The sequence below is a fragment of the Panthera uncia genome, chromosome F2 (assembly GCF_023721935.1).
Source record: "Panthera uncia isolate 11264 chromosome F2, Puncia_PCG_1.0, whole genome shotgun sequence".
NCBI classification, from domain to species: Eukaryota; Metazoa; Chordata; class Mammalia; order Carnivora; family Felidae; genus Panthera; species Panthera uncia.
Window position 1 is genome coordinate 813,773 of NC_064812.1, and position 18,704 is coordinate 832,476.

The 18,704-nt window shown below is 68.5% G+C and overlaps 1 protein-coding gene across 6 annotated transcripts in view; it reads left to right on the top strand.

The window, feature by feature from the left end:
* PLEC (plectin) overlaps window positions 1-18,704 on the top strand; it is a 56,547-nt gene that overhangs the window by 26,220 nt on the left and 11,623 nt on the right. For 3 of the 6 annotated variants that reach the window (XM_049632779.1, XM_049632784.1, XM_049632778.1), the window contains 29 exons: window positions 6,351-6,412; window positions 6,828-6,917; window positions 7,750-7,827; window positions 7,914-8,006; window positions 8,890-9,056; window positions 9,721-9,836; window positions 9,917-10,023; window positions 10,107-10,226; window positions 10,304-10,399; window positions 10,547-10,674; window positions 10,925-11,018; window positions 11,484-11,638; window positions 11,736-12,045; window positions 12,226-12,303; window positions 12,394-12,555; window positions 12,684-12,788; window positions 12,896-12,991; window positions 13,188-13,313; window positions 14,447-14,599; window positions 14,724-14,878; window positions 14,964-15,090; window positions 15,185-15,368; window positions 15,446-15,603; window positions 15,717-15,895; window positions 17,074-17,212; window positions 17,314-17,670; window positions 17,753-17,836; window positions 18,021-18,125; window positions 18,225-18,323. In XM_049632779.1, the coding sequence (XP_049488736.1) occupies window positions 6,351-6,412; window positions 6,828-6,917; window positions 7,750-7,827; window positions 7,914-8,006; window positions 8,890-9,056; window positions 9,721-9,836; window positions 9,917-10,023; window positions 10,107-10,226; window positions 10,304-10,399; window positions 10,547-10,674; window positions 10,925-11,018; window positions 11,484-11,638; window positions 11,736-12,045; window positions 12,226-12,303; window positions 12,394-12,555; window positions 12,684-12,788; window positions 12,896-12,991; window positions 13,188-13,313; window positions 14,447-14,599; window positions 14,724-14,878; window positions 14,964-15,090; window positions 15,185-15,368; window positions 15,446-15,603; window positions 15,717-15,895; window positions 17,074-17,212; window positions 17,314-17,670; window positions 17,753-17,836; window positions 18,021-18,125; window positions 18,225-18,323 (3,923 nt within the window). Of the gene's footprint in view, window positions 1-1,031; window positions 1,241-1,289; window positions 2,895-5,380; window positions 5,650-6,350; window positions 6,413-6,827; window positions 6,918-7,749; window positions 7,828-7,913; window positions 8,007-8,889; window positions 9,057-9,720; window positions 9,837-9,916; window positions 10,024-10,106; window positions 10,227-10,303; window positions 10,400-10,546; window positions 10,675-10,924; window positions 11,019-11,483; window positions 11,639-11,735; window positions 12,046-12,225; window positions 12,304-12,393; window positions 12,556-12,683; window positions 12,789-12,895; window positions 12,992-13,187; window positions 13,314-14,446; window positions 14,600-14,723; window positions 14,879-14,963; window positions 15,091-15,184; window positions 15,369-15,445; window positions 15,604-15,716; window positions 15,896-17,073; window positions 17,213-17,313; window positions 17,671-17,752; window positions 17,837-18,020; window positions 18,126-18,224; window positions 18,324-18,704 lie in introns of those variants that run through there. The other 3 variants (XM_049632783.1, XM_049632781.1, XM_049632782.1) reach the window with 3 other exon arrangements.

An 18,704-nucleotide genomic window follows, 5' to 3' on the forward strand; every position in this document is an offset into this window, starting at 1 on the left:
GTGCCGCCGGCCAGACTGGACTCGGGTGAAGGCCTGGGCCCCAGTGCCCTAGCGTCGCACGTCATGTTCTAAGTCTGGACGAATGACGGCCTCGCTTGCTCTCCTCAGATATTTATATCCCCCCACCCCCCCTCCGGCCCCCTGCCCACCCCTCCCCTCCCCTCCCCCCATGGACACAGGCAGTGCTGCTGACAGCGGCTCGGCCAGCCGTGCCCTCCTCCCACCGCCACCGCCACCGCGGGGCTCGCGGCCGCCTCAGAGGGGTCTGTGACCCTCTCCACAGCCTGCTCCCACTGCCCGCCTGCCCCGTGGGCTCCCGCCGCTGTCCCTAATGAAGATCGTGCCGGGTAGGTGGGCAGCCTTTGAAAGCTTTGTGAGAGCCCAGCAGGAGTCCCTGGGGGCACTGGCGGGGGGCCCCCCCCTTCCCCCCCCCCCCCCGCACACGACCTGCCCTCCCAGGCCATCACCCTGGTCCTCCCTTAGACCTTGTTCGCGGGCCCACCTGGGGGCGTTGGGGCTCTGTGGGGGGTGTTTGTCATTGAGGGTGGTTGGGTCAGCTGCAAGCCTGGGGGGCCAGCGGGGCCTGGGGTGCTGGCATGCCTCCCCCTGCTGGGCGCCTGTCCCCCTGCTGGGCTCCTGGCAGCTGTCACCAGAGGGCACCCTTGAAGGCAGAGTGGGGTGCTCGGACACTGCAGTCACTCTCCTGGGGAGGAATTGGGGGGGGGGGTGGGGGGGGCGGGGGGGGTTGGGGGGGGGGGGGCGCTCTGCGTCACTACAGGCCCCTCCTCCGGGCGGGTGTGGCTGTGGGTAAGCAGGGGTTAAGGCTCCAGCTAACCTTGAGCGTGATAGCTGTGCGTGATAGCTGTGCGTAGGGACAGCTGAGCCGGGCGCTGTGGGAGGTGGGTGGGGACCTCCGAGTGGCCGGGAGGGAGGAGGCAGAGGAGGCGGGCGGGAGCACAGTTGGTGCTGTGGACGGCACTCGTCTCTGGGGCGCCAGGCAGACGGTACAGTAGGGCGGTCTTGCAGGCAGGGCGGTCACAGGCCCCGGGCGCCCCCCCCCCCCACCGTCTTCCAGGCAGGGAAGGGAGGCTCCGCCCGCTCTGCCCACAGCCGTGCAGCCCCAGAGCCATGGAGCCCTCGGGCAGCCTGTTCCCGTCACTGGTGGTCGTGGGCCACGTCGTTACCCTCGCCGCCGTGTGGCACTGGCGCAGGGGGCGTTGGCGGGGGCAGGAAGTGCAAGGTAAGCGCCTGTGGCAGCTACCGTCTGGGCCGCGCCTGGGCGGCGGGCTCCGGCCACCGCCCCTGCCCTGGGGGCTGGAGGCGGGGCAGGGTGAGGGGCCGCCTCCCTCCAACCCCTGCATTTCCCTGTGCCCTCCCCTTCCTGTCCCTGAGCTACGCCCCAGCACTGCACACGGTGGGAGAGCGGAGTCCCCCCGCCCCATCCCGCACCCCTCCCCTCCATCTCTTCTGCTGCTTTGAAGACCCTGCCTGCTTTCCTGGGGTGGGGCCAGGATTCAGAGGCTCTGTCAGTCTGGAGCCCTGTCCTGGTGGGAGAGGAGGAGTTTGGGGAGGCTCCAGACTGGGGCCGTGAGCAGGAGAGGAGCGCCCCCACTGCCAGGGAGGCCTCTGCACAGCTGGCAGGTGTAGGGCAGGTGCAGGGCTAGTGTCCTAGGGCAAGGGCCTGGGAGAGGCTCCTGCCCGGCACTGAGGTGGGGCTGGGCCTGCGCAGAGCCTCCGAGGTGAGGCAGGTGTCTGAGCGCCCTCGGTCAGGGTCCAGGACTGCCAAGGGGCAGGCAGCCAGGCTGCGCTCTGCCCTCCCCCTGCTCAAAGTCACCCGCCCTGGGCTACAGCCCGCAGCAGCAGCAGCAGCAGCAGCCAGGACTGCCCGGCACAGGATGGGGTGGGGCCCGCCTCCAGTGAATGGAGCCGGGTGGGCGGGGCCCTGGGGCTTGGGCTTCGGGCCTGAGGGGCTGTCCTAACCGGGGTTTGGAGTTGTGTTCTGGTCTGTGCCTGGGTGGGCAGGGTGCGGGGTTCGGCCTGCGGTGAGGGCGTCCAGAGCTGCCCCTGGAGGGTCTGCCCAGTCTCAGCCTGGGTGCCAGAGCCGCTAGACCGGAGGCCTGAGTCAGGATGGGGCTTCTAGGCGTGGCTTTGGGGACTGGGGAGCGGCTGGTGACTCAGCTGCAGGGACGTCCAGTAAAATGCGCCGGGTCAGGGCTTCTCCTCCCTAGAAGTGACCTTTCCTCCCTCCCTCGGCCCACTTTGTTCCCTGCCCCCACGTGGGGAAGGGGCTTCTCTGCCGTCGCCACCCTGGATCCTGCCCTGCAGTGCTCCCTCGGGGCTTTGCTGCCTCTGTTCTGCTCGCGGCTGTTCTCAGACGCTGCTCCCTGCGCGGTCCCCAACCGCCCGCCTCCGGGAACGTAGTCCCGTGGGCGTCAGCCTAGGGGAGTTTCCCGGCGCCTGGGCGTCCCCCGAGGCTCCCCTCCGCGGGAACCTGGGCGGCCCTCGAGTTCCCATGCCCCTTTGTTCTATCGGGCAGCCTCCCTCTGCCCTCGGCCCCCCAGGCCTAGCGGGGTCCTCTCCTTCCAAGTAGGGGCGCGGCTTCCCGGCGCGCTGGGCGGGGCGCCCCGCTAGGGGCAGGTTCTTCGGGTCTGGGCGGTGCGCCCGCTGCCGGCCTCCTCGAGGCGTGGGCTGTGGAGCAGAGGCTGCGCGCCGTCCTCCTCGCTTCGCTGTGGGCGACCCCAGGGCGCCCGCGCTCATGGCTGCGGCCGGCACCGGGCGGGCGGGCGGCGCCTTCGCCCTGCGGAAGGAGGTGGTGCTGGAACGGCCGTGCTGGCTGGACGGGGGCTGCGAGCAGGCCCGCAGGGGCTACCTTTATGGGCAACTGTGCTGCGTAGGTGGGTGAGGCTGCCAGGGGTGGGAGGTGCGGGGGGGGGGGGCACCGTCTCCCGGACCGGGAAGGGGCGGAGCCCAGCCCAGGTGCAGCCCCGCCCCCACGCTCTGCTCCGGAAACACCTGGGAAGGAAGGCGGCGAGGTCCCCTTGGCCCGATTTGTTCCTCCTCTGGAGAAGGGGGATGGGAAGGTGGGCGGGGCCGGCTTGGGCTCCGGCCCCGATTTCTTTTTGCCTCGGGCTCCAGGCCGTAGACTGTCCGGACGCCGGAGGAGGGAGGGAGGGCGGGGCTCTCTTCGGCCTGTAGGTTTTCCAACCCAGGAGCGTCTTCACGAGCTGTGGGACCTCCAGCCTCAGTCTCCACATCTGTAAAAGGGGGCGACGATATCTCGCAGAGGGTCATGGGCAGCTCTAGGGGACCCTGGCTGGTGCCAGAAAATCTGTGGCCCGCGACAGTACTAGGGTCAAGCGGTTGTACGGGAGCACCAGTGCCGCGGTGGGGGGGTGTTTTCCTGGGGAGTGCAGACTGAGGTCCTCTGCAGTGTCGGAGGCCGCTGTGGCCCGGCTGGAAGGGAGTGCCTACTGGTTTGAAGGTCTGAATGTAAAGGACAGGGGAGGGAGCCTCTCACCACAGCCAGGGTCAAGGGGCTGGCGGGGTGGGGGGGGGGGGAGAAGGGAGTAGTAGGCGGGAGAAAAGGGCTTTGGAGGTGGTGGGAGAGGAGGAGTCTAGAGGAAGGCAGCGGAACCGGGAGAGCTTCCTGCAGAACCAGTGTGGGAGCTGCTCCCACTCCCAGCATCCTTGCAGACCCCGAGTGGTAGAAAACTGGAGAAAGGACTTGGGCTGGGGGCTCACACAAGTCTCGGACTTTAGGCCCTGACTCCTGGTTCCTGCTTGTCCTAGAATTCCCTGCTCCCATCTCCTGACCCACACCGGGGACCTGAGGTGTCTCCGCCCCTCACCAGAGTGACACCCGCACCCTTGCCAGTAGGGACCCCGCTCCCCTGTTACCAGCCCAGAGATTGCATATTGCAGGTGTTCAGGAGGGGCCTGAACTCGGGTTCCCTGCTAGGGCTGGGGGGTCCTCTGAAGAGGCCTTTCTCCAGGCTCTAAACCTGGGGAGGGGCCGGGAGGGTGTGTGGGGGGTCAGATTTGGGATTTTGGAGGGTCAAGAGCTGGTGTGTGGTGGGGTCGTGGGGGCTGCCGAGCCAGGCTGAGCCAAGCCTCCCCAGGTGGCCTTACCTCCCCAGGCCCTGCCCGGTTGGGGGTGTGGGGTGCATAGTGCCGGACCTCAAGCCAGGTTCCAAGTCCGGGCTCCAAGCCTGAGGGACTCTCTCCAGACCTGCGATGGGACAGAGCCCTGGGGGTCTGGCTGTGTCACAGATGTGGAGGGGCAGGGTTGTAACCAGCTCCTTGCGATTGAGTACCCCTTGCCCCCTTGGTGTTTGGGCGCCCTCCGGTGGCCACAGCGGGGCAGCACGGTCGGGGGTGGGGTGAGCTTTTCCCTGAACACTGGCTGGGAGGCTCAGGGTAGGGGGGCAGCGGCTCACAGCTGGATCACATCAAGCCGGATGCTCCGACTGGAAAATTCTTGTGGCTGGTTCGGCGGCCCCAGGGCAGCCCCGGTGCCGGCCATAGGCGGGTCTGTCCGAGAGCGGAGGGAGCCAGGCAGCACCCTGCACCCTTTGCTCTGCCTCCCACCTTTACGATCCTAAATAGCTGCTATCTGTGAACCCCGCCCGACTGCAAACAGCCCCCAGGTGTGGCTTTCTTTCCCGTGAGTCACCGCACTTGGGGCCCCCTCCCCAGCCCTGACTCACTGGCGGCCCCCCTCCCTCATGCTCCCCACAGCCCCCTGCATACCCTCCTCCCCCCAACTTGGGGCAGAGTTCCTGCAGATTGGGGCTGGGCGGTCCTGCCTGATGAGTCAACGCTCAGCTATGTGCCCGCTCCTGCCCCGCCGTGCGCTCTGCCTCCCAACGGGGGCACCGCTCCGGGATGTGCCTGGTGGGCAGCTCGGAAAGGGCCAGGCCCGCACGGGACTGTAGTGGAGCCTAGCAGGGGGCAGGGGCCACAGGCCCAGGGTGCGTAGGTCTATGAGGAGGGATGACTTACGGGCCTCGAGAAAAGGATGGGCAGCTGGCCCCGCAGCCCGCCGTGTCTCAGTTTGGGGTCCTAGCCGGCAAGGTGGGCAGGCCGAGGGGTGGTCCTGGATTTAAGCTCAGAAGGGAGGTGTGGGCTGTGGGGCACCGCTCCCTGTGGTGGGGCGGTCCAGGGCATGGTGTGTGGTCCTGGCACCAGGAGGTGCCCCTCGAACCCCTGGGCGCCCCCCCGGGGACTGTGGCTGGCCGGGTGGGTGAGGAAACCCCTGGGTTTCCTGTGTCTGTGGGGCCACGGGTGTGGCTGGGGGGGAGGGGCCACCTTCCTCCTTCCCTCCTCCGGGGGGTGGGCAGGGCGGGGTGGGGCTCCCGGGGCGGGGCCAGCCCCGAGAGGGAGCACAGCGGGCAGGGAGTGGCCACACCGACTCTGCTTGGCGCTGCGCTAGCCTGTGAGTCCGGTGGGGCGCCAGCCTAGGGCCGCCCGTGTGCCACGAGAGCCGGAGCTCAGCACCTGGGGCCTCGGGACCGAGCGCCGAAGGGGCGGGCGCCACCATGTCTCAGCACCGGCTCCGTGTGCCTGAGCCCGAGAGCCTGGGGCACAAGAGAACCAGCTCGGAGGACAACCTCTACCTGGCCGTGCTCAGGGCCTCAGAGGGCAAGAAAGGTAGTGGGCGCTCCCCACTGGGCAGGAAGGGCCCACTTCCTGCTGCGGGAAGCCTGGTACCGGGTGGGGGTGACGGAGGGGCAGAGTGTGAGCTGGGCTGGGCTGTGGGTGTGCCTCGAGTCCCGGCGCAGGTGCAGGGCCGGGAGGGGGGCAGGTAGCCACCCGTGCGGGGAGCGGGCCGGCCCGTGCTGGCAGGGCGGGCAGTGGCCTCTGGGTCTGGAGTATAGGGCCGTGGTGGGTGGGGGCTCTCTGTGGCCTGGTGAAGTCCGCTGCCTGTTGGGAAGGTACGGCTTCCCCCTCACCACGCCCCTGACCGGTCCTGGGTCCCAGCAGGGAGAAGTTTCTGCTCAGGTCTGCAGAGGCAGCGTGTGGGGGTGGGGCCGGCCAGACTTACTCTGTGGGCTTTGGGTGTGGCTGCCAGCTCTGGACCCTCCCATCCCCAGAGGGAGACAATAGGGGGATTGAGCAGCGGCAGGCTCTCCGTGTGCCTAGCACCCCCAGGCCCCCACTGCGTGCGCAGGGTGGGCGGGGGGCCTGGGCACCTGAGTGTCTGCCAGTCCACGTGGGGGGGGGGTTGGGTCTCCGCGTATGATCCCGAGGTCCTCTTGGGGTGCCACCCACTGTGTCTGCATGGTGGTCCCCTCCCGGGGGCTCCTGTGGCTTCTCCCAGGCCTCAGGGGACCTGGTCTTGTCTCTTGCAGATGAACGGGACCGGGTGCAGAAGAAAACCTTCACCAAGTGGGTCAACAAGCACCTCATCAAGGTCGGTGGCGTGTGCGTGCACACGTGTGCGTGTGTGTGTGCGCGCGCACACGTGGCCGTGGGGCAGGGGACATGGAGGGTGGGGGTGACGGAGGGTGCCCCTGGCCCTCCTGCCAGAACAAGGGCTGCCCCCACTGTCGGCCTGGGCGCTCATCTTTTCATCTCTGAAACCTGTTATTTTCTGTCCTCTCCCTGCCCTCCCCCGCGCTGCTCCTGCCTCCTGTCTCTCTCCCTCTCCTCTTCCTCCTTCTTCTCCGGGCTCTCCTGCTCTCCCTGTAGCACTGGAGGGCAGAGGTAGGTGCCTCTGTGGGGGCGGGGCATGTGGGGGGGGGCGGGTCATTGCCTGTCTTCCCTGCTGGGGCCTTGCTGGTGGCTGTGGGGAAGGTGCAGCCAGCCCGGTTCCTCTGTCCCCACAGGCCCAGAGACACATCAGTGACCTGTACGAAGACCTCCGTGATGGCCACAACCTCATCTCCCTGCTGGAGGTCCTCTCAGGGGACAGCCTGGTGCGTGCGCCCGCCCACCTGCCCCTTCTGGAGCCCCGCCTGCCTTTCACCCAGATACCCCTGCCTGCCTTCCTTCCTTCCTTGGGGCCTTTCCCACGTACCCCGTCCGTGTCCAGCCCGGCCGCGGCCCCTGCTGTGTCTCCCAGCCTGGGAGAGGCCCCGATCCCTGTGCCGCGGGTTCACGGCCCCGCTGGTCTTCGTGTCGGAGCCCCGACCCATAACCTCATGCTCTGCTCTGCTTCGGTTTCTCTGCTGCTTGGACTGTGAACCTTGGCCTCTGCCCTTTACCCTATGCCCTGCTCTGGCCGGGCAGCCAAGAGAGCGGGACGTAATCAGGAGCTCGCGCCTGGTGAGTGGTCGTGCCTGCTGGCTAAGGCAGCGCATGGGCTCCCCAAGGCTGGGAGCCCAGCTCACCTGGGGCTGGTGGCCCGTCTGGCCTGACCTGTGCCTGGCGCTTGGCGGGGCAGATGGCTGTGCATCCAGCTGCCTCGTGTCCTGCCTGCTGCATTGCCCGTGGCCGGGCCTGGGGCCCACGGTGGGGGGCGGGCTGCCACCCCCGGCCGGCCGGGGCCGGGAGGACGCCTCCCCGTGTGCCACTGCCCTCCACCCTCGGCTTCCTGGCTATTGTCTCCTCCCACCCCTTCCTTCCTTCCCACAGCCTGGGCCTGGCCTCCCTTTTCCAGCTGGGGAGGGTGCGCGGGGACGTGGGAAGGGCTGCTGCCCCACGGGGGAAGACCTCGGTGCAGTTACCACGGACGCCTGGGGGTGCCGTGGGCAGATGGGGGCCATGGCGGGCTCTGTGGGCGCTGACCGGCCACGCCTCTTCCCACAGCCCCGGGAGAAGGGGAGGATGCGTTTCCACAAGCTGCAGAACGTTCAGATCGCCCTGGACTACCTCCGACACCGCCAGGTGAGGCTGCCCACCCGGCCACTGGCTGCCGTCCCCCTTCCCCGGCGGCCTGTAGTTAGGTGTGACTGAGGGCAGCTTGCTCGCAGGTGAAGTTGGTGAACATCAGGAACGATGACATCGCCGACGGCAACCCCAAGCTGACCCTCGGCCTGATCTGGACCATCATCCTGCACTTCCAGGTGGAGTCTCTGGGGCTGTGGCCTGGGGGCCTGGGCCCTTGGTGTCCTGGCCCCCCGGAGCCTCCCAGCCTTGCACCGCGCCCCGGCCCAGTCCTTGCGCCATGGCCTGAGGGCCAGGCCTCTCTGCGAGGCCTGCCTGTACTGTGCCCTCTGGCCCCAGCTGGGCAGGGCCCGCAGAGCCTCCCTGCAGAGGAATGCGTTCTGTGCATGCAGCCCCTGCCCTGGGGAGGGTTTTGGAGAAGCATCCGCTGCGCTGGCTGACTCACCCCTGCCTGCCCCGGCCGCACAGGAAGCCGCAAATCTGAGAGCTGAGCAGGCTGGCTGGCACAGCAGCTGAGTCACATAGATTGGCAGGCCGACAGACAGACAGACAGACAGACAGTGGGGACAGGCAGGCGGGTGTACAGACAGACAGGCTGACAGACCCGGGCTGGAAGGCCTGGAAGGGCTGGATTAAGTGTGGGCCTGGAGGCCAGCCATACCCCCCAAGACCCAGGACCCTCCCCTGAGCCTGCAGCAGGAGAGGGGGCTGATCCAGCCCCCACCCTGGCGGTGACAGCCTTTTCTAGGCCCGGGGCTCCTGGGCAGCAGCTCTCCTTGGGCCCAGCCTCCATCAACCCAGGGGGGTGCCCAAGGTACCCGCCATGTGATGGCAGTGGGGCCTGGGTGCTCTCACTTCTGTGGCAGCCGCTGGCTGGAGTGGCCTAGGCCTGTGGCACTGAGGTATGGGGGTCCCAGTGGCTCCCCTGACGTGGGAGGGACCCCCGGAGGCTTCGCTGTGCCTCAGCTGGCCCGGCGGTTCCCGTGTGCTCGGACGAGAGGTCAGGGGTGCCAGGCGGGCTGTGTGGCTGAGGTCCTGCCTCCTGCCCGCTGTGTGGGGCAGATCTCGGACATCCAGGTGAGCGGGCAGTCGGAGGACATGACGGCCAAAGAGAAGCTGCTGCTGTGGTCGCAGCGCATGGTGGAGGGCTACCAGGGCCTGCACTGTGACAACTTCACTTCCAGCTGGCGTGACGGCCGCCTCTTCAATGCCATCATTCATCGGCACAAGTAGGTGGCCTGGGGCCACAGGGGCTGTTGGCTGGAGCTCCCTGGAGCACCTCAGCTGGGCAACTTCAAACAAGTTGGGGCAGGGGTGGTGGCGGGAGGGGTGCCTGCCACCGACAGGAACCCGCAGCCTCGGGCGGCTGAGTCCCAGTGCCAGTCCACCCCTCTGGAAGGGTGCAGGCAGACTCGGCCCCACCCACACCCCTTCCTCCTCCGCCCAGGGCCTTTCCAGAGGCTCTGCTGACTGCCTCGAGGTCAGGGGCCCAGTGTCAGCCCCACATGGATGCCCCAGAAGGGGCCACGGTAGCCAGACCACGGTGGGAACGGTTCTCGGTGGACCCCTGCCCCCCCCCCGTAGGACCTGGGGCCTGGCGGGCAGGGCAGCTGCAGGAAATCTAGGCTGACCTTTACCCTCACTCGGTATTCCACCCTGCACCTATGCCCACCGGAGGCCCCTTGAGCTCCAGGGGGCGAGGCCTGAAGTGCACAGTTTCTGCACGCAGGGCCACACGGGTGGACAGTATGGGGCACTAGCGGGGCGGGTGAGTGTGGGGTTGGGGTTGTGTGCTTGCAGGGACGTGGCGGGGGAAGCTGGTTCTCCGCATCCCTGTCTGTGTGCCGACCCGCCCCACGGCCCTCACTGTCACACCTGCCCCTGTGTCCCCAGGCCCATGCTCATCGACATGAACAAGGTGTACCGTCAGACCAATCTTGAGAATCTGGACCAGGCCTTCTCCGTGGCGGAGCGGGACTTGGGAGTGACCCGTCTCCTGGACCCTGAGGGTGCGTGCCACCGCCCCTTCTCCCTCCGCCCTGCGTGCCCGTTCGCCGCGCTCCCTCTGACGCCTGCCCTTCTCCCACAGACGTGGACGTCCCTCAGCCCGACGAGAAGTCCATCATCACTTACGTGTCTTCCCTGTACGATGCCATGCCCCGGGTGCCCGATGTGCAGGACGGGGTGAAGGCCAACGTGAGTGGGAGGGGAGGGGTGGGGAGGAGCGGGGCGGGCGGGGGCGGGTGGGCGGCCCCTCACCGCCTCCCTCTCGTCTCCAGGAGCTGCAGCTGCGCTGGCAGGAGTACCAGGAGCTCGTGCTGCTGCTGCTGCAGTGGGTTCGACACCACACCGCTGCCTTCGAGGAGCGCAGGTTCCCTTCCAGCTTTGAGGAGATCGAGGTGGGCCCGTCCTCCGCACCGGCTCCCGCGCCCCCTGCGGGGCCCCGGCTCAGCCGCTGACACCCTATTCCCCACAGATTTTGTGGTGCCAGTTCTTGAAGTTTAAAGAGACGGAGCTTCCGGCCAAGGAGGCCGACAAGAACCGGTCCAAGGGCATCTACCAGTTCCTGGAGGTGAGGGGGGGTCCTGGAGGGCGGTGTGGGGGGGTGCCGTCCACGGGCCCGGACCCCGGGGCACGGCCTCATTGCTGGGCTTCTGGCACCGGGCTGTGCCAGGTGGGGGGGGCTGGGCGTCCCTCTGAGCTTGGCCCCTGCCCACAGGGTGCGGTGCAAGCCGGCCAGCTTAAGATGCCCCCTGGGTACCACCCGCTGGATGTGGAGAAGGAATGGGGCAAGCTGCACGTGGCCATCCTGGAGCGAGAGAAGCAGCTCCGGGCAGAGTATGAGAGGTGGGTGCGGGGGTGGGGGAGGCGGCGGGCGGGTGGGGCCCTGTGGCGGGGCGGGAAGCCACCCGAGGGTGAGTCACTGCCTGAGGAGGAAACCACCCCCCCCAGGCTGGGAATCCCACACTGGGGCCGGCTCCGCTGTGAGCCGCAGGGCCGGCAGGGAGGCCCGCGGCGGGAGGGGCACGGTCTGCGGCCCGGAGCCCGGTGGGAGGACCGCACTCACGCCGGCTCCCGTGGGTGCTGTGGGCCGCAGGCTGGAGTGTCTTCAGCGCATCGTGAGCAAACTGCAGATGGAGGCCGTGCTGTGCGAGGAGCAGCTGAAGCAGGCCGACATCCTGCTTCAGTCGGTGAGGGGAGGGGCCGGCAGTGGGGGGGGGGGGGCAGGGGGCGGGGAGGCCGGAGGGAGGCTGGTGGCCCAGAGCCTGCCACGCCCTGTGGCCAGTGGGCGGAGAGCAGGCCCCAGCTCCTCTCCTGCTGTGCCGCCAACTCTGACGGCTTGCTTTGGGCAGAGCTGATGTAGAAGAGGCCACCGTCCTCTGTTCCGGGCCTGAGAGGCGTGCCGGTGGGAGGAGGTGGTGGAGAGGGCTCCAGACCCACAGGGCCCAGCAGGGGCAGGGCTGTGAGCTCGGGCGGGAGTTTGTGGAGGGAGAGGGGCTGGGGCACGGGAGGAGGAGGTCCAGCCCCTCGGACCCGGCGGAGCCAGGGGCTGGCAATCCGGCCAGAGGGGCCTGTTAGCGGCAAATGCAGGGCTGGGTGGTGGAAGGGAAAGGATGGGTCAGGGCCCCGGAGGCAGCTGTGGGTGCCGCCTGCAGGATGTCCGCCTGCTGGCCGCAAACAAGGCCCCGCAGCGGGCCGCCGAGGTGGAACGAGACCTGGACAAGGCCGACGGCATGATCCGGCTGCTGTTCAACGACGTGCAGACCCTCAAGGACGGGCGTCACCCGCAGGGGGAGCAGATGTACCGCAGGTGGGCCGTGCCCCGTGCTGGGGGGGGGGGGGGGGGGGGTGGGTCTCGGCGCAGCCTGGCCTCAGCTCAGCCCTCCGACTGTCCCCACCGTCCCCAGGGTGTACCGCCTGCACGAGCGCCTGGTGGCCATCCGTACCGAGTACAACCTCCGGCTGAAGGCAGGCGTAGCTGCCCCCGTGACCCAGGTGACGGTGCAGAGCACGCAGAGGCGGCCCGAGCTCGAGGACGCCTCCCTGCGCTACCTACAGGACCTGCTGGCCTGGGTGGAGGAGAACCAGCGTCGGGTGGACGGTGCCGAGTGGGGTGGGGACCTGCCCAGTGTGGAGGCGCAGCTGGGCAGCCACCGTGGCCTGCACCAGTCCATCGAGGAGTTCCGGGCCAAGATTGAGCGGGCGCGAGCTGACGAGGTGTGCAGGACCCCGGGGGGTGGGCAGTGCGGGGGGGGGGGGGGGCGGGGGCGGACCCCGGCCGCCAGAAGGTTCACCACTTGTGTCTCCCGCAGGGGTGCAGGCCCCTGGGGGTGGGCAGTGCAGGGGGCGGGGGCAGACCCTGGTCGCCAGAAGGTTCACCACTTGTGCCTCCCACAGGGGCAGCTTTCCCCAGGCCCCCGGAGCGCCTACCGGGACTGCCTGGGCCGGCTAGACCTGCAGTACGCCAAGCTGCTGGTGAGTTGGGAGGCTGCGGGGAGAGGAGGGGAGCGGGGGGCACCGGGGCGGGCGCTGTGGCCTGCTGACCCCGCTCTCGTCTACCTGCAGACCTCCTCCAAGGCCCGGCTCCGTGCCCTGGAGGGCCTGCACGGCTTTGTGGCGGCTGCCACCAAAGAGCTGATGTGGCTCAGTGAGAAGGAAGAGGAAGAGGTGGGCTTCGACTGGGGGGAGCACAACTCCAACATGGCCGCCAAGAAGGAGAGCTACTCGGTGAGGTCACTTTCTAGAGCCTTCCGGGACTGCCCTGCCCCAGTTGGGTCCCAGGATGCCGGCTGGTGTTCCACCGGTGGGCCCTGTTGCCCTGACACCATCCCTGAGACCCGCTGTCTGTGTGTCAGGCCCTGATGCGTGAGCTGGAGCTGAAGGAAAAGAAAGTCAAGGAGATTCAGAGCACCGGGGACCGGCTGCTGCGGGAGGGGCACCCTGCTCGGCCTACAGTGGAGGTGGGGGCGGGCCGTGGGGAGCCCCAGGGCCAGCTGGGGGTGGGGGCCGGCCGCGGGGACCCCAGGGGCCGGCAGGGGGCCTGACCCGGTGCCTGGGCGGGTGCCAGTCCTTCCAGGCCGCCCTGCAGACCCAGTGGAGCTGGATGCTACAGCTGTGCTGTTGTATCGAGGCACACCTGAAGGAGAACACGGCCTATTTCCAGGTGAGAAGCGCGCCCTCCCCCCGCCTCAGTGGCAGCATCCCCACAGAGCCCCAGACCACTACGGGGGACCCCAGGCCCCTCTCCGCGTCCGTTAGCACGCAGTTAACGGGTCACGGCACCGCCCCGCAGAACTTGTGTCAGACACTCAGCAGCCTGTGGCCCCACTGGCCCTGCCTGACCCCTTCTCGTTTTCTAGTTCTTCTCGGACGTGCGGGACACTGAGGAGCAGCTACGGAAGCTACAGGAGACGCTGCGCAGGAAGTACACCTGTGACCGCTCCATCACCGTCACGCGTCTGGAGGACCTGCTGCAGGATGCCCAGGTGAGTTGACTGCCTCGGCCCCTGCCGGCTCAGGGCTCTCCCGCAGCGAGGTGGGTGCTGAGGCCCCGAGGGACGAGGGCAGGCAGCCGTCAGCGGGGGGGGGGGGGGGGGAATGGCACAGGCAGGGGCAGGTGGCGGGGGGAGCTGGAGGGGACAGGCTGGCATCTGAGCCGCATGGGTGCTCAGTGAAGGTCTCTAGAGGTGGAGGCATGGTGACGAGAAGGGCAGGGGCGTTAGTGGGGGGGGAGATGTGACAGAGGTTGGTCAACGCAGCGGGATGGGGGTTGGGGAACCGGAGGGCTTAGTGGCAGGGTCCTGGAGTAGTGGCAGGTGGCCGCCCGAGCCGACGTGAGGTCCTCCACTGCCTGAGCCCCTGGAGCCCCCAGAGCAGCAGAGGCCTGGCTCAGCCACACTGTGTTGGCCGGTCAGCGGACACAGCCCACCGGCATCGTGGGCCTGATGTCTGGGCAGGCCAGGTCTGAAGGGCTGTGTAGGGCGGAGGGGCAGCTGGGCGTGGTGCCCGTGTGCCCTGGGGCTGGGGAGGGGTGCTGGGCCCCCCTGGGGAGCTTGGCGGGGAGTGACGGATGAGAGAGGAGATGGGGAGGCCCCTGCTGGCTGGGGACTCCTGTGGCCAGGAGTCGGGGTCAGTGAAGGCTGGGAAATCATCGTGGGACAGACAGGAGTGACACGGGCACTTTCAAGGTGGACTCTGACCGCAGCCCCCGGACAGTCCTTCGTGGGGTTTAGCCCGTTGGAGAGGCTGGATGGGAGGAGGCGGATGACCTACATTGCGAGGGAGAGAGGTCGAGTGCGGCCAGAGCGCAGTGGGGCTGCTCTCCTGGAGGACACGGTGTGTGACCTGGGGGCAGGGGGCACTGACTTCTGGCCAGGAAGGAAGGACGAGCTGTGGGGTCTGTGGGGGGCCGAGCTCTGGGTCGCCGCCCCGGCCCCGCCTCCTGCTCTCATGTGCCCAGCCCCATTGTACCCCAGGACCGGCAGCAGGGCACAGAGGTGGGGTACCAGAAGGGCTTGCTCGTTGCCTGGGGCAGGCGTGTGGGTCTTCACGGAACGTCATCTAGGCACGTGGTGTCCGGGCGCTGGACCGTGGTCTCTGAGCGTCCCCTCCCTGGCAGGATGAGAAGGACCAGCTTGGCGAGTACAGGGCACACCTCTCGGGCCTGGCCAAGCGGGCCAAGGCCATCGTGCAGCTGAAGCCCCGAAGCCAAGCCCACCCCGTGCGGGGTCGCGTGCCCCTTCTGGCCGTGTGTGACTACAAGCAGGTGGAGGTGAGGGCCCGGCTGAGCGGACTTGCGCACTGGGCGGGGCCTGCCGGGGGTGGGGGTGGGGGTGGGGGTGGGGGTGGGGGTGGGCGGGGCCTGGCCACGCCGTGACGGCTCCGGCTCCCCACAGGTGACTGTGCACAAGGGTGATGAGTGCCAGCTGGTGGGTCCCGCGCAGCCGTCCCACTGGAAGGTGCTCAGCAGCTCCGGCAGCGAGGCCGCCGTGCCCTCCGTGTGCTTCCTTGTGCCCCCGCCCAACCAGGAGGCCCAGGAAGCCGTCACCAGGTGGGTGGCCCGGGGCCTGGCAGGTGCGGTGGGCGGCCGCCGGCCTGGGGCCCAGAGGCCTCTGACCGTGCTCCCGACCCGCCAGGCTGGACGCCCAGCTCCAGGCTCTAGTCACGCTGTGGCACCAGCTGCACGTGGACCTGAAGAGCCTGCTGGCGTGGCAGAACCTCAGCCGTGACGTGCAGCTCATCCGCTCCTGGTCCCTGGTCACGGTAGGACTTCCCCACGGGCCGCACTTGGGACGGCGGGTGAGGGGGTGGGTTCTCCTGGGCCCCCCCCCCACTCAGCCCCGAGTGCCGCCCGCAGTTCCGAACTCTGAAGCCGGAGGAGCAGCGGCAGGCCCTGCGCAACCTGGAGCTTCACTACCAGGCCTTCCTGCGGGACAGTCAGGACGCGGGCGGCTTCGGGCCCGAGGACCGGCTGCAGGCCGAGCGCGAGTACGGCTCCTGCAGCCGCCATTACCAGCAGCTCCTGCAGAGCGCGGAGCAGGGTAGGCGGCGGGCAGGCCCCGGCGGGCGGGTGGTGGGCGGCGGGCCGGGCCGCCGCCTGAGCCCGATGCACCCGCAGGCGAGCAGGAGGAGTCCCGCTGCCAGCGCTGCATCTCGGAGCTCAAGGACATCCGGCTGCAGCTCGAGGCCTGTGAGACGCGCACCGTGCACCGCCTGCGGCTGCCGCTGGACAAAGAACCGGCCCGGGAGTGTGCCCAGCGCATCGCCGAGCAGCAGGCAGGCACCTGCCCGTCCCTGCCCGCCCCCTCCCCGCTCCTCCCCGCCCCTCCCTAGGGCTGTGGGTGCGGGGCTCCCAGAGTCAGCTTGTCTCCTGCCCGCTTTCTCCTCAGAAAGCCCAGGCTGAGGTGGAGGGGCTGGGCAAGGGGGTCGCCCGACTCTCTGCCGAGGCCGAGAAGGTCCTGGCCCTGCCCGAGCCGTCACCCGCTGCCCCCACTTTGCGCTCAGAGCTGGAACTGACCCTGGGCAAGCTGGAGCAGGTCCGCAGCCTGTCCGCCATTTACCTAGAGAAGTGAGTGCACCGGTGGGGGGCCGGGGGGGGGGGTGGAGCCTGTGGCCACGGGAGGGTCCTAAGTGTGCCTGAGTGCTGTGCCCTGGCTGATGGGTAGGGGACAGGGTCAAGGAGGAAAGATCTACTGACAGATCTGGTTAAAGGGGGGTGGGCACAGACCAGGGTGGTGCTTGTGGACGTGCCCTGAAGATGGGACTCCTGGGGACCCAACGTGGGGAGAGGGCTCAGCTGCGCCTCACTGGGGCGTGGGGCTGTGGGACACCAGGGCCTAGGGGCGTGCAGGCGCAGGGAGGAGACCAAGGAGAAGCCGAGTGAGGAAGTCGAGAAATGGGGGTGGCCCATGGCCAGTTAGGTTCAGACAGGGGCTCAGCCGGGGTGGGGGGGGGCACTTCTAGTCGGAGGGTGGGGAGAGGAACCGCAGAGGGCAGGCGGGGGGTTGGGGGGTGCTGGGTGAGTGGGCTAGACGCCAAGGTCTTTGTGAGGGGCCTGTTTCCCTCTCTCGGTCTCCCCACTCCCCTCCCCATGGTCTGTGCTGGCTGCCCCCCAGGGAGATGTAGTCCTTATCAGGCACCTTCCTCCGCTGGCCCCTCGCCACCACCCACCCACAGGCACGTCTTTCCTCCTTTGCTGTTCACTTCGGCACACGTGTTCACAAAGCTCAGGCTCTCTTTTGGGTGTGCAGTCGTCCACCCCCCTCCCTCAGTCTCACCGCTGACTGGGCTCAAAGGGCCCGGTGTCTGTAACGTCTTACAACGCCACGAGAGTAAACAACACCTCTCACCGTTGGCTGTTGTTTCACCGTGAAGGCAAACACGGTGTTTCAGAGGAAGGTCCCCGAACGGCACGTGGTATTGCCCCTTACCCAGTCTTGGGGCCGGAAGGCTGAGAGCTTCTCCCAGGCCCCAGGGGCAGCAGACTGGGGGGGGTCTCTTCTGCTTCAAGATGTCGGAGCTTTCTGTCTCCTGGACAGCACAACCTGTCTTCGGGACTCAGTCCACAGCTGAAGTGTCCCTGTGTCCCAGAGGTCTCCAACCACCACCCTCTCCCCGAGGCCCCTGTTCTCTCCGAACTCTGTGACCCCAGGGGTCAGCTGACCCCCGGGACTCTGGTTCCACTGCGTCAGATTAGCCATACGCCTACACCCGCCAGCCCCGAGCTGAGCTTCGTTCTGCCCACAGGCTCAAGACCATCAGCCTGGTGATCCGCAGCACGCAGGGGGCCGAGGAGGTGCTCAGGGCACATGAGGAGCAGCTCAAGGAGGCCCAGGCCGTGCCTGCCACCCTCCCAGAGCTTGAGGCCACCAAGGCTGCGCTGAAGGTGCGGCCGCTGGGCCTGGGCCTTGCTGGGGGGGGGGCCGGGGGCCGGGGTAACCGGGCCCTGGGGCTGAAACCACGCCCACCTCTCTGGCCCCCCAACAGAAGCTGCGGGCCCAGGCGGAAGCACAGCAGCCGGTGTTCGACGCCCTGCGGGACGAGCTGCGGGGGGCGCAGGAGGTGGGCGAGCGGCTGCAGCGGCAGCACGGCGAGCGGGACGTGGAGGTGGAGCGCTGGCGCGAGCGCGTGGCCCCGCTGCTGGAGCGCTGGCAGGCCGTGCTGGCCCAGACGGACGTGAGGCAGCGTGAGCTCGAACAGCTGGGCCGCCAGCTCCGGTACTACCGGGAGAGCGCAGAGCCGCTGGGCGCCTGGCTGCAGGACGCCAAGCAGCGGCAGGAGAAGATCCAGGCTGTGCCGCTGGCCGACAGCCAGGCCGTGCGGGAGCAGCTGCGGCAGGAGAAGGTGGGTGCGGGTCGCGTGTGGCCGCGGGTGGGGCTGGAGCGCGCACCCCGTGGCCGCTGACCACCCCGACCCCGCCCGCCAGGCGCTGCTGGAGGAAATCGAGCAGCACGGGGAGAAGGTGGAGGAGTGCCAGGAGCTTGCGAAGCAGTATATCAACGCCATTAAGGTGAGGCTCCCTGGCTTCCTGCGACCCTCACGGAGGCCCGGCATGTCAAGGGAGTCCCGCTGGGTCCTCAGGGGGCACCCTGAACCCGGGCCACGCTGGTGAAAGCCTTGGGTGGGTTCAGGGGTGGGTTCAGGGGCAGGGTGAGAGAAAGCGAAGCTAGCAGCTGACCAGCGTGTCCTCACAGGACTATGAGCTCCAGCTGGTCACGTACAAGGCGCAGCTTGAGCCGGTGGCCTCCCCAGCCAAGAAGCCCAAGGTCCAGTCTGGGTCTGAGAGCGTCATCCAGGAGGTAGGCCAAGGGTGGGGCTGGTGGGGCCGGGTGGGCTGCACGGGCCCCGTGGCTCATGGCAGGGCTGACTCTGGCTGCATCCTTCCTCCTGCTCCCCAGTACGTAGACCTGCGGACGAGGTACAGCGAGCTGACCACGCTCACGAGCCAGTACATCAAGTTCATCAGTGAGACCCTGCGGCGCATGGAGGAGGAGGAGGTATGGCCTGCTGGGGGTGGGGGTGCCGTCTTCCCACCCGCCCTGCCCAGATGCTGCCCCTGGGAACCTGTATAAGACCACGTGGTACGGCTCCCTCCCGCCCTCCTGCCTGGGGCCACCAGCACCCTCTCCTTGCAGCACGGCCTGCCCCCAGGCTCCCTGCACCCGTGGCCTGCCCCACCTTGGCCTGGCGCTGCACTGCTCTCCCCGTGGTGGCTGGCGCCTCCTCTTTCTCCTCTGTTGGCACGTGCCCCCGACCAGGCGTCCTACCGGCGCTCATGTGTGTGTTCCTCCTCGGGATTCCACGTGGCCTCTGCACTTGGCCACTTGCTCCGGAAGAGCTGGGGAGCGTCAGATCACCGGGGCTAGGGAGGGGGTGGG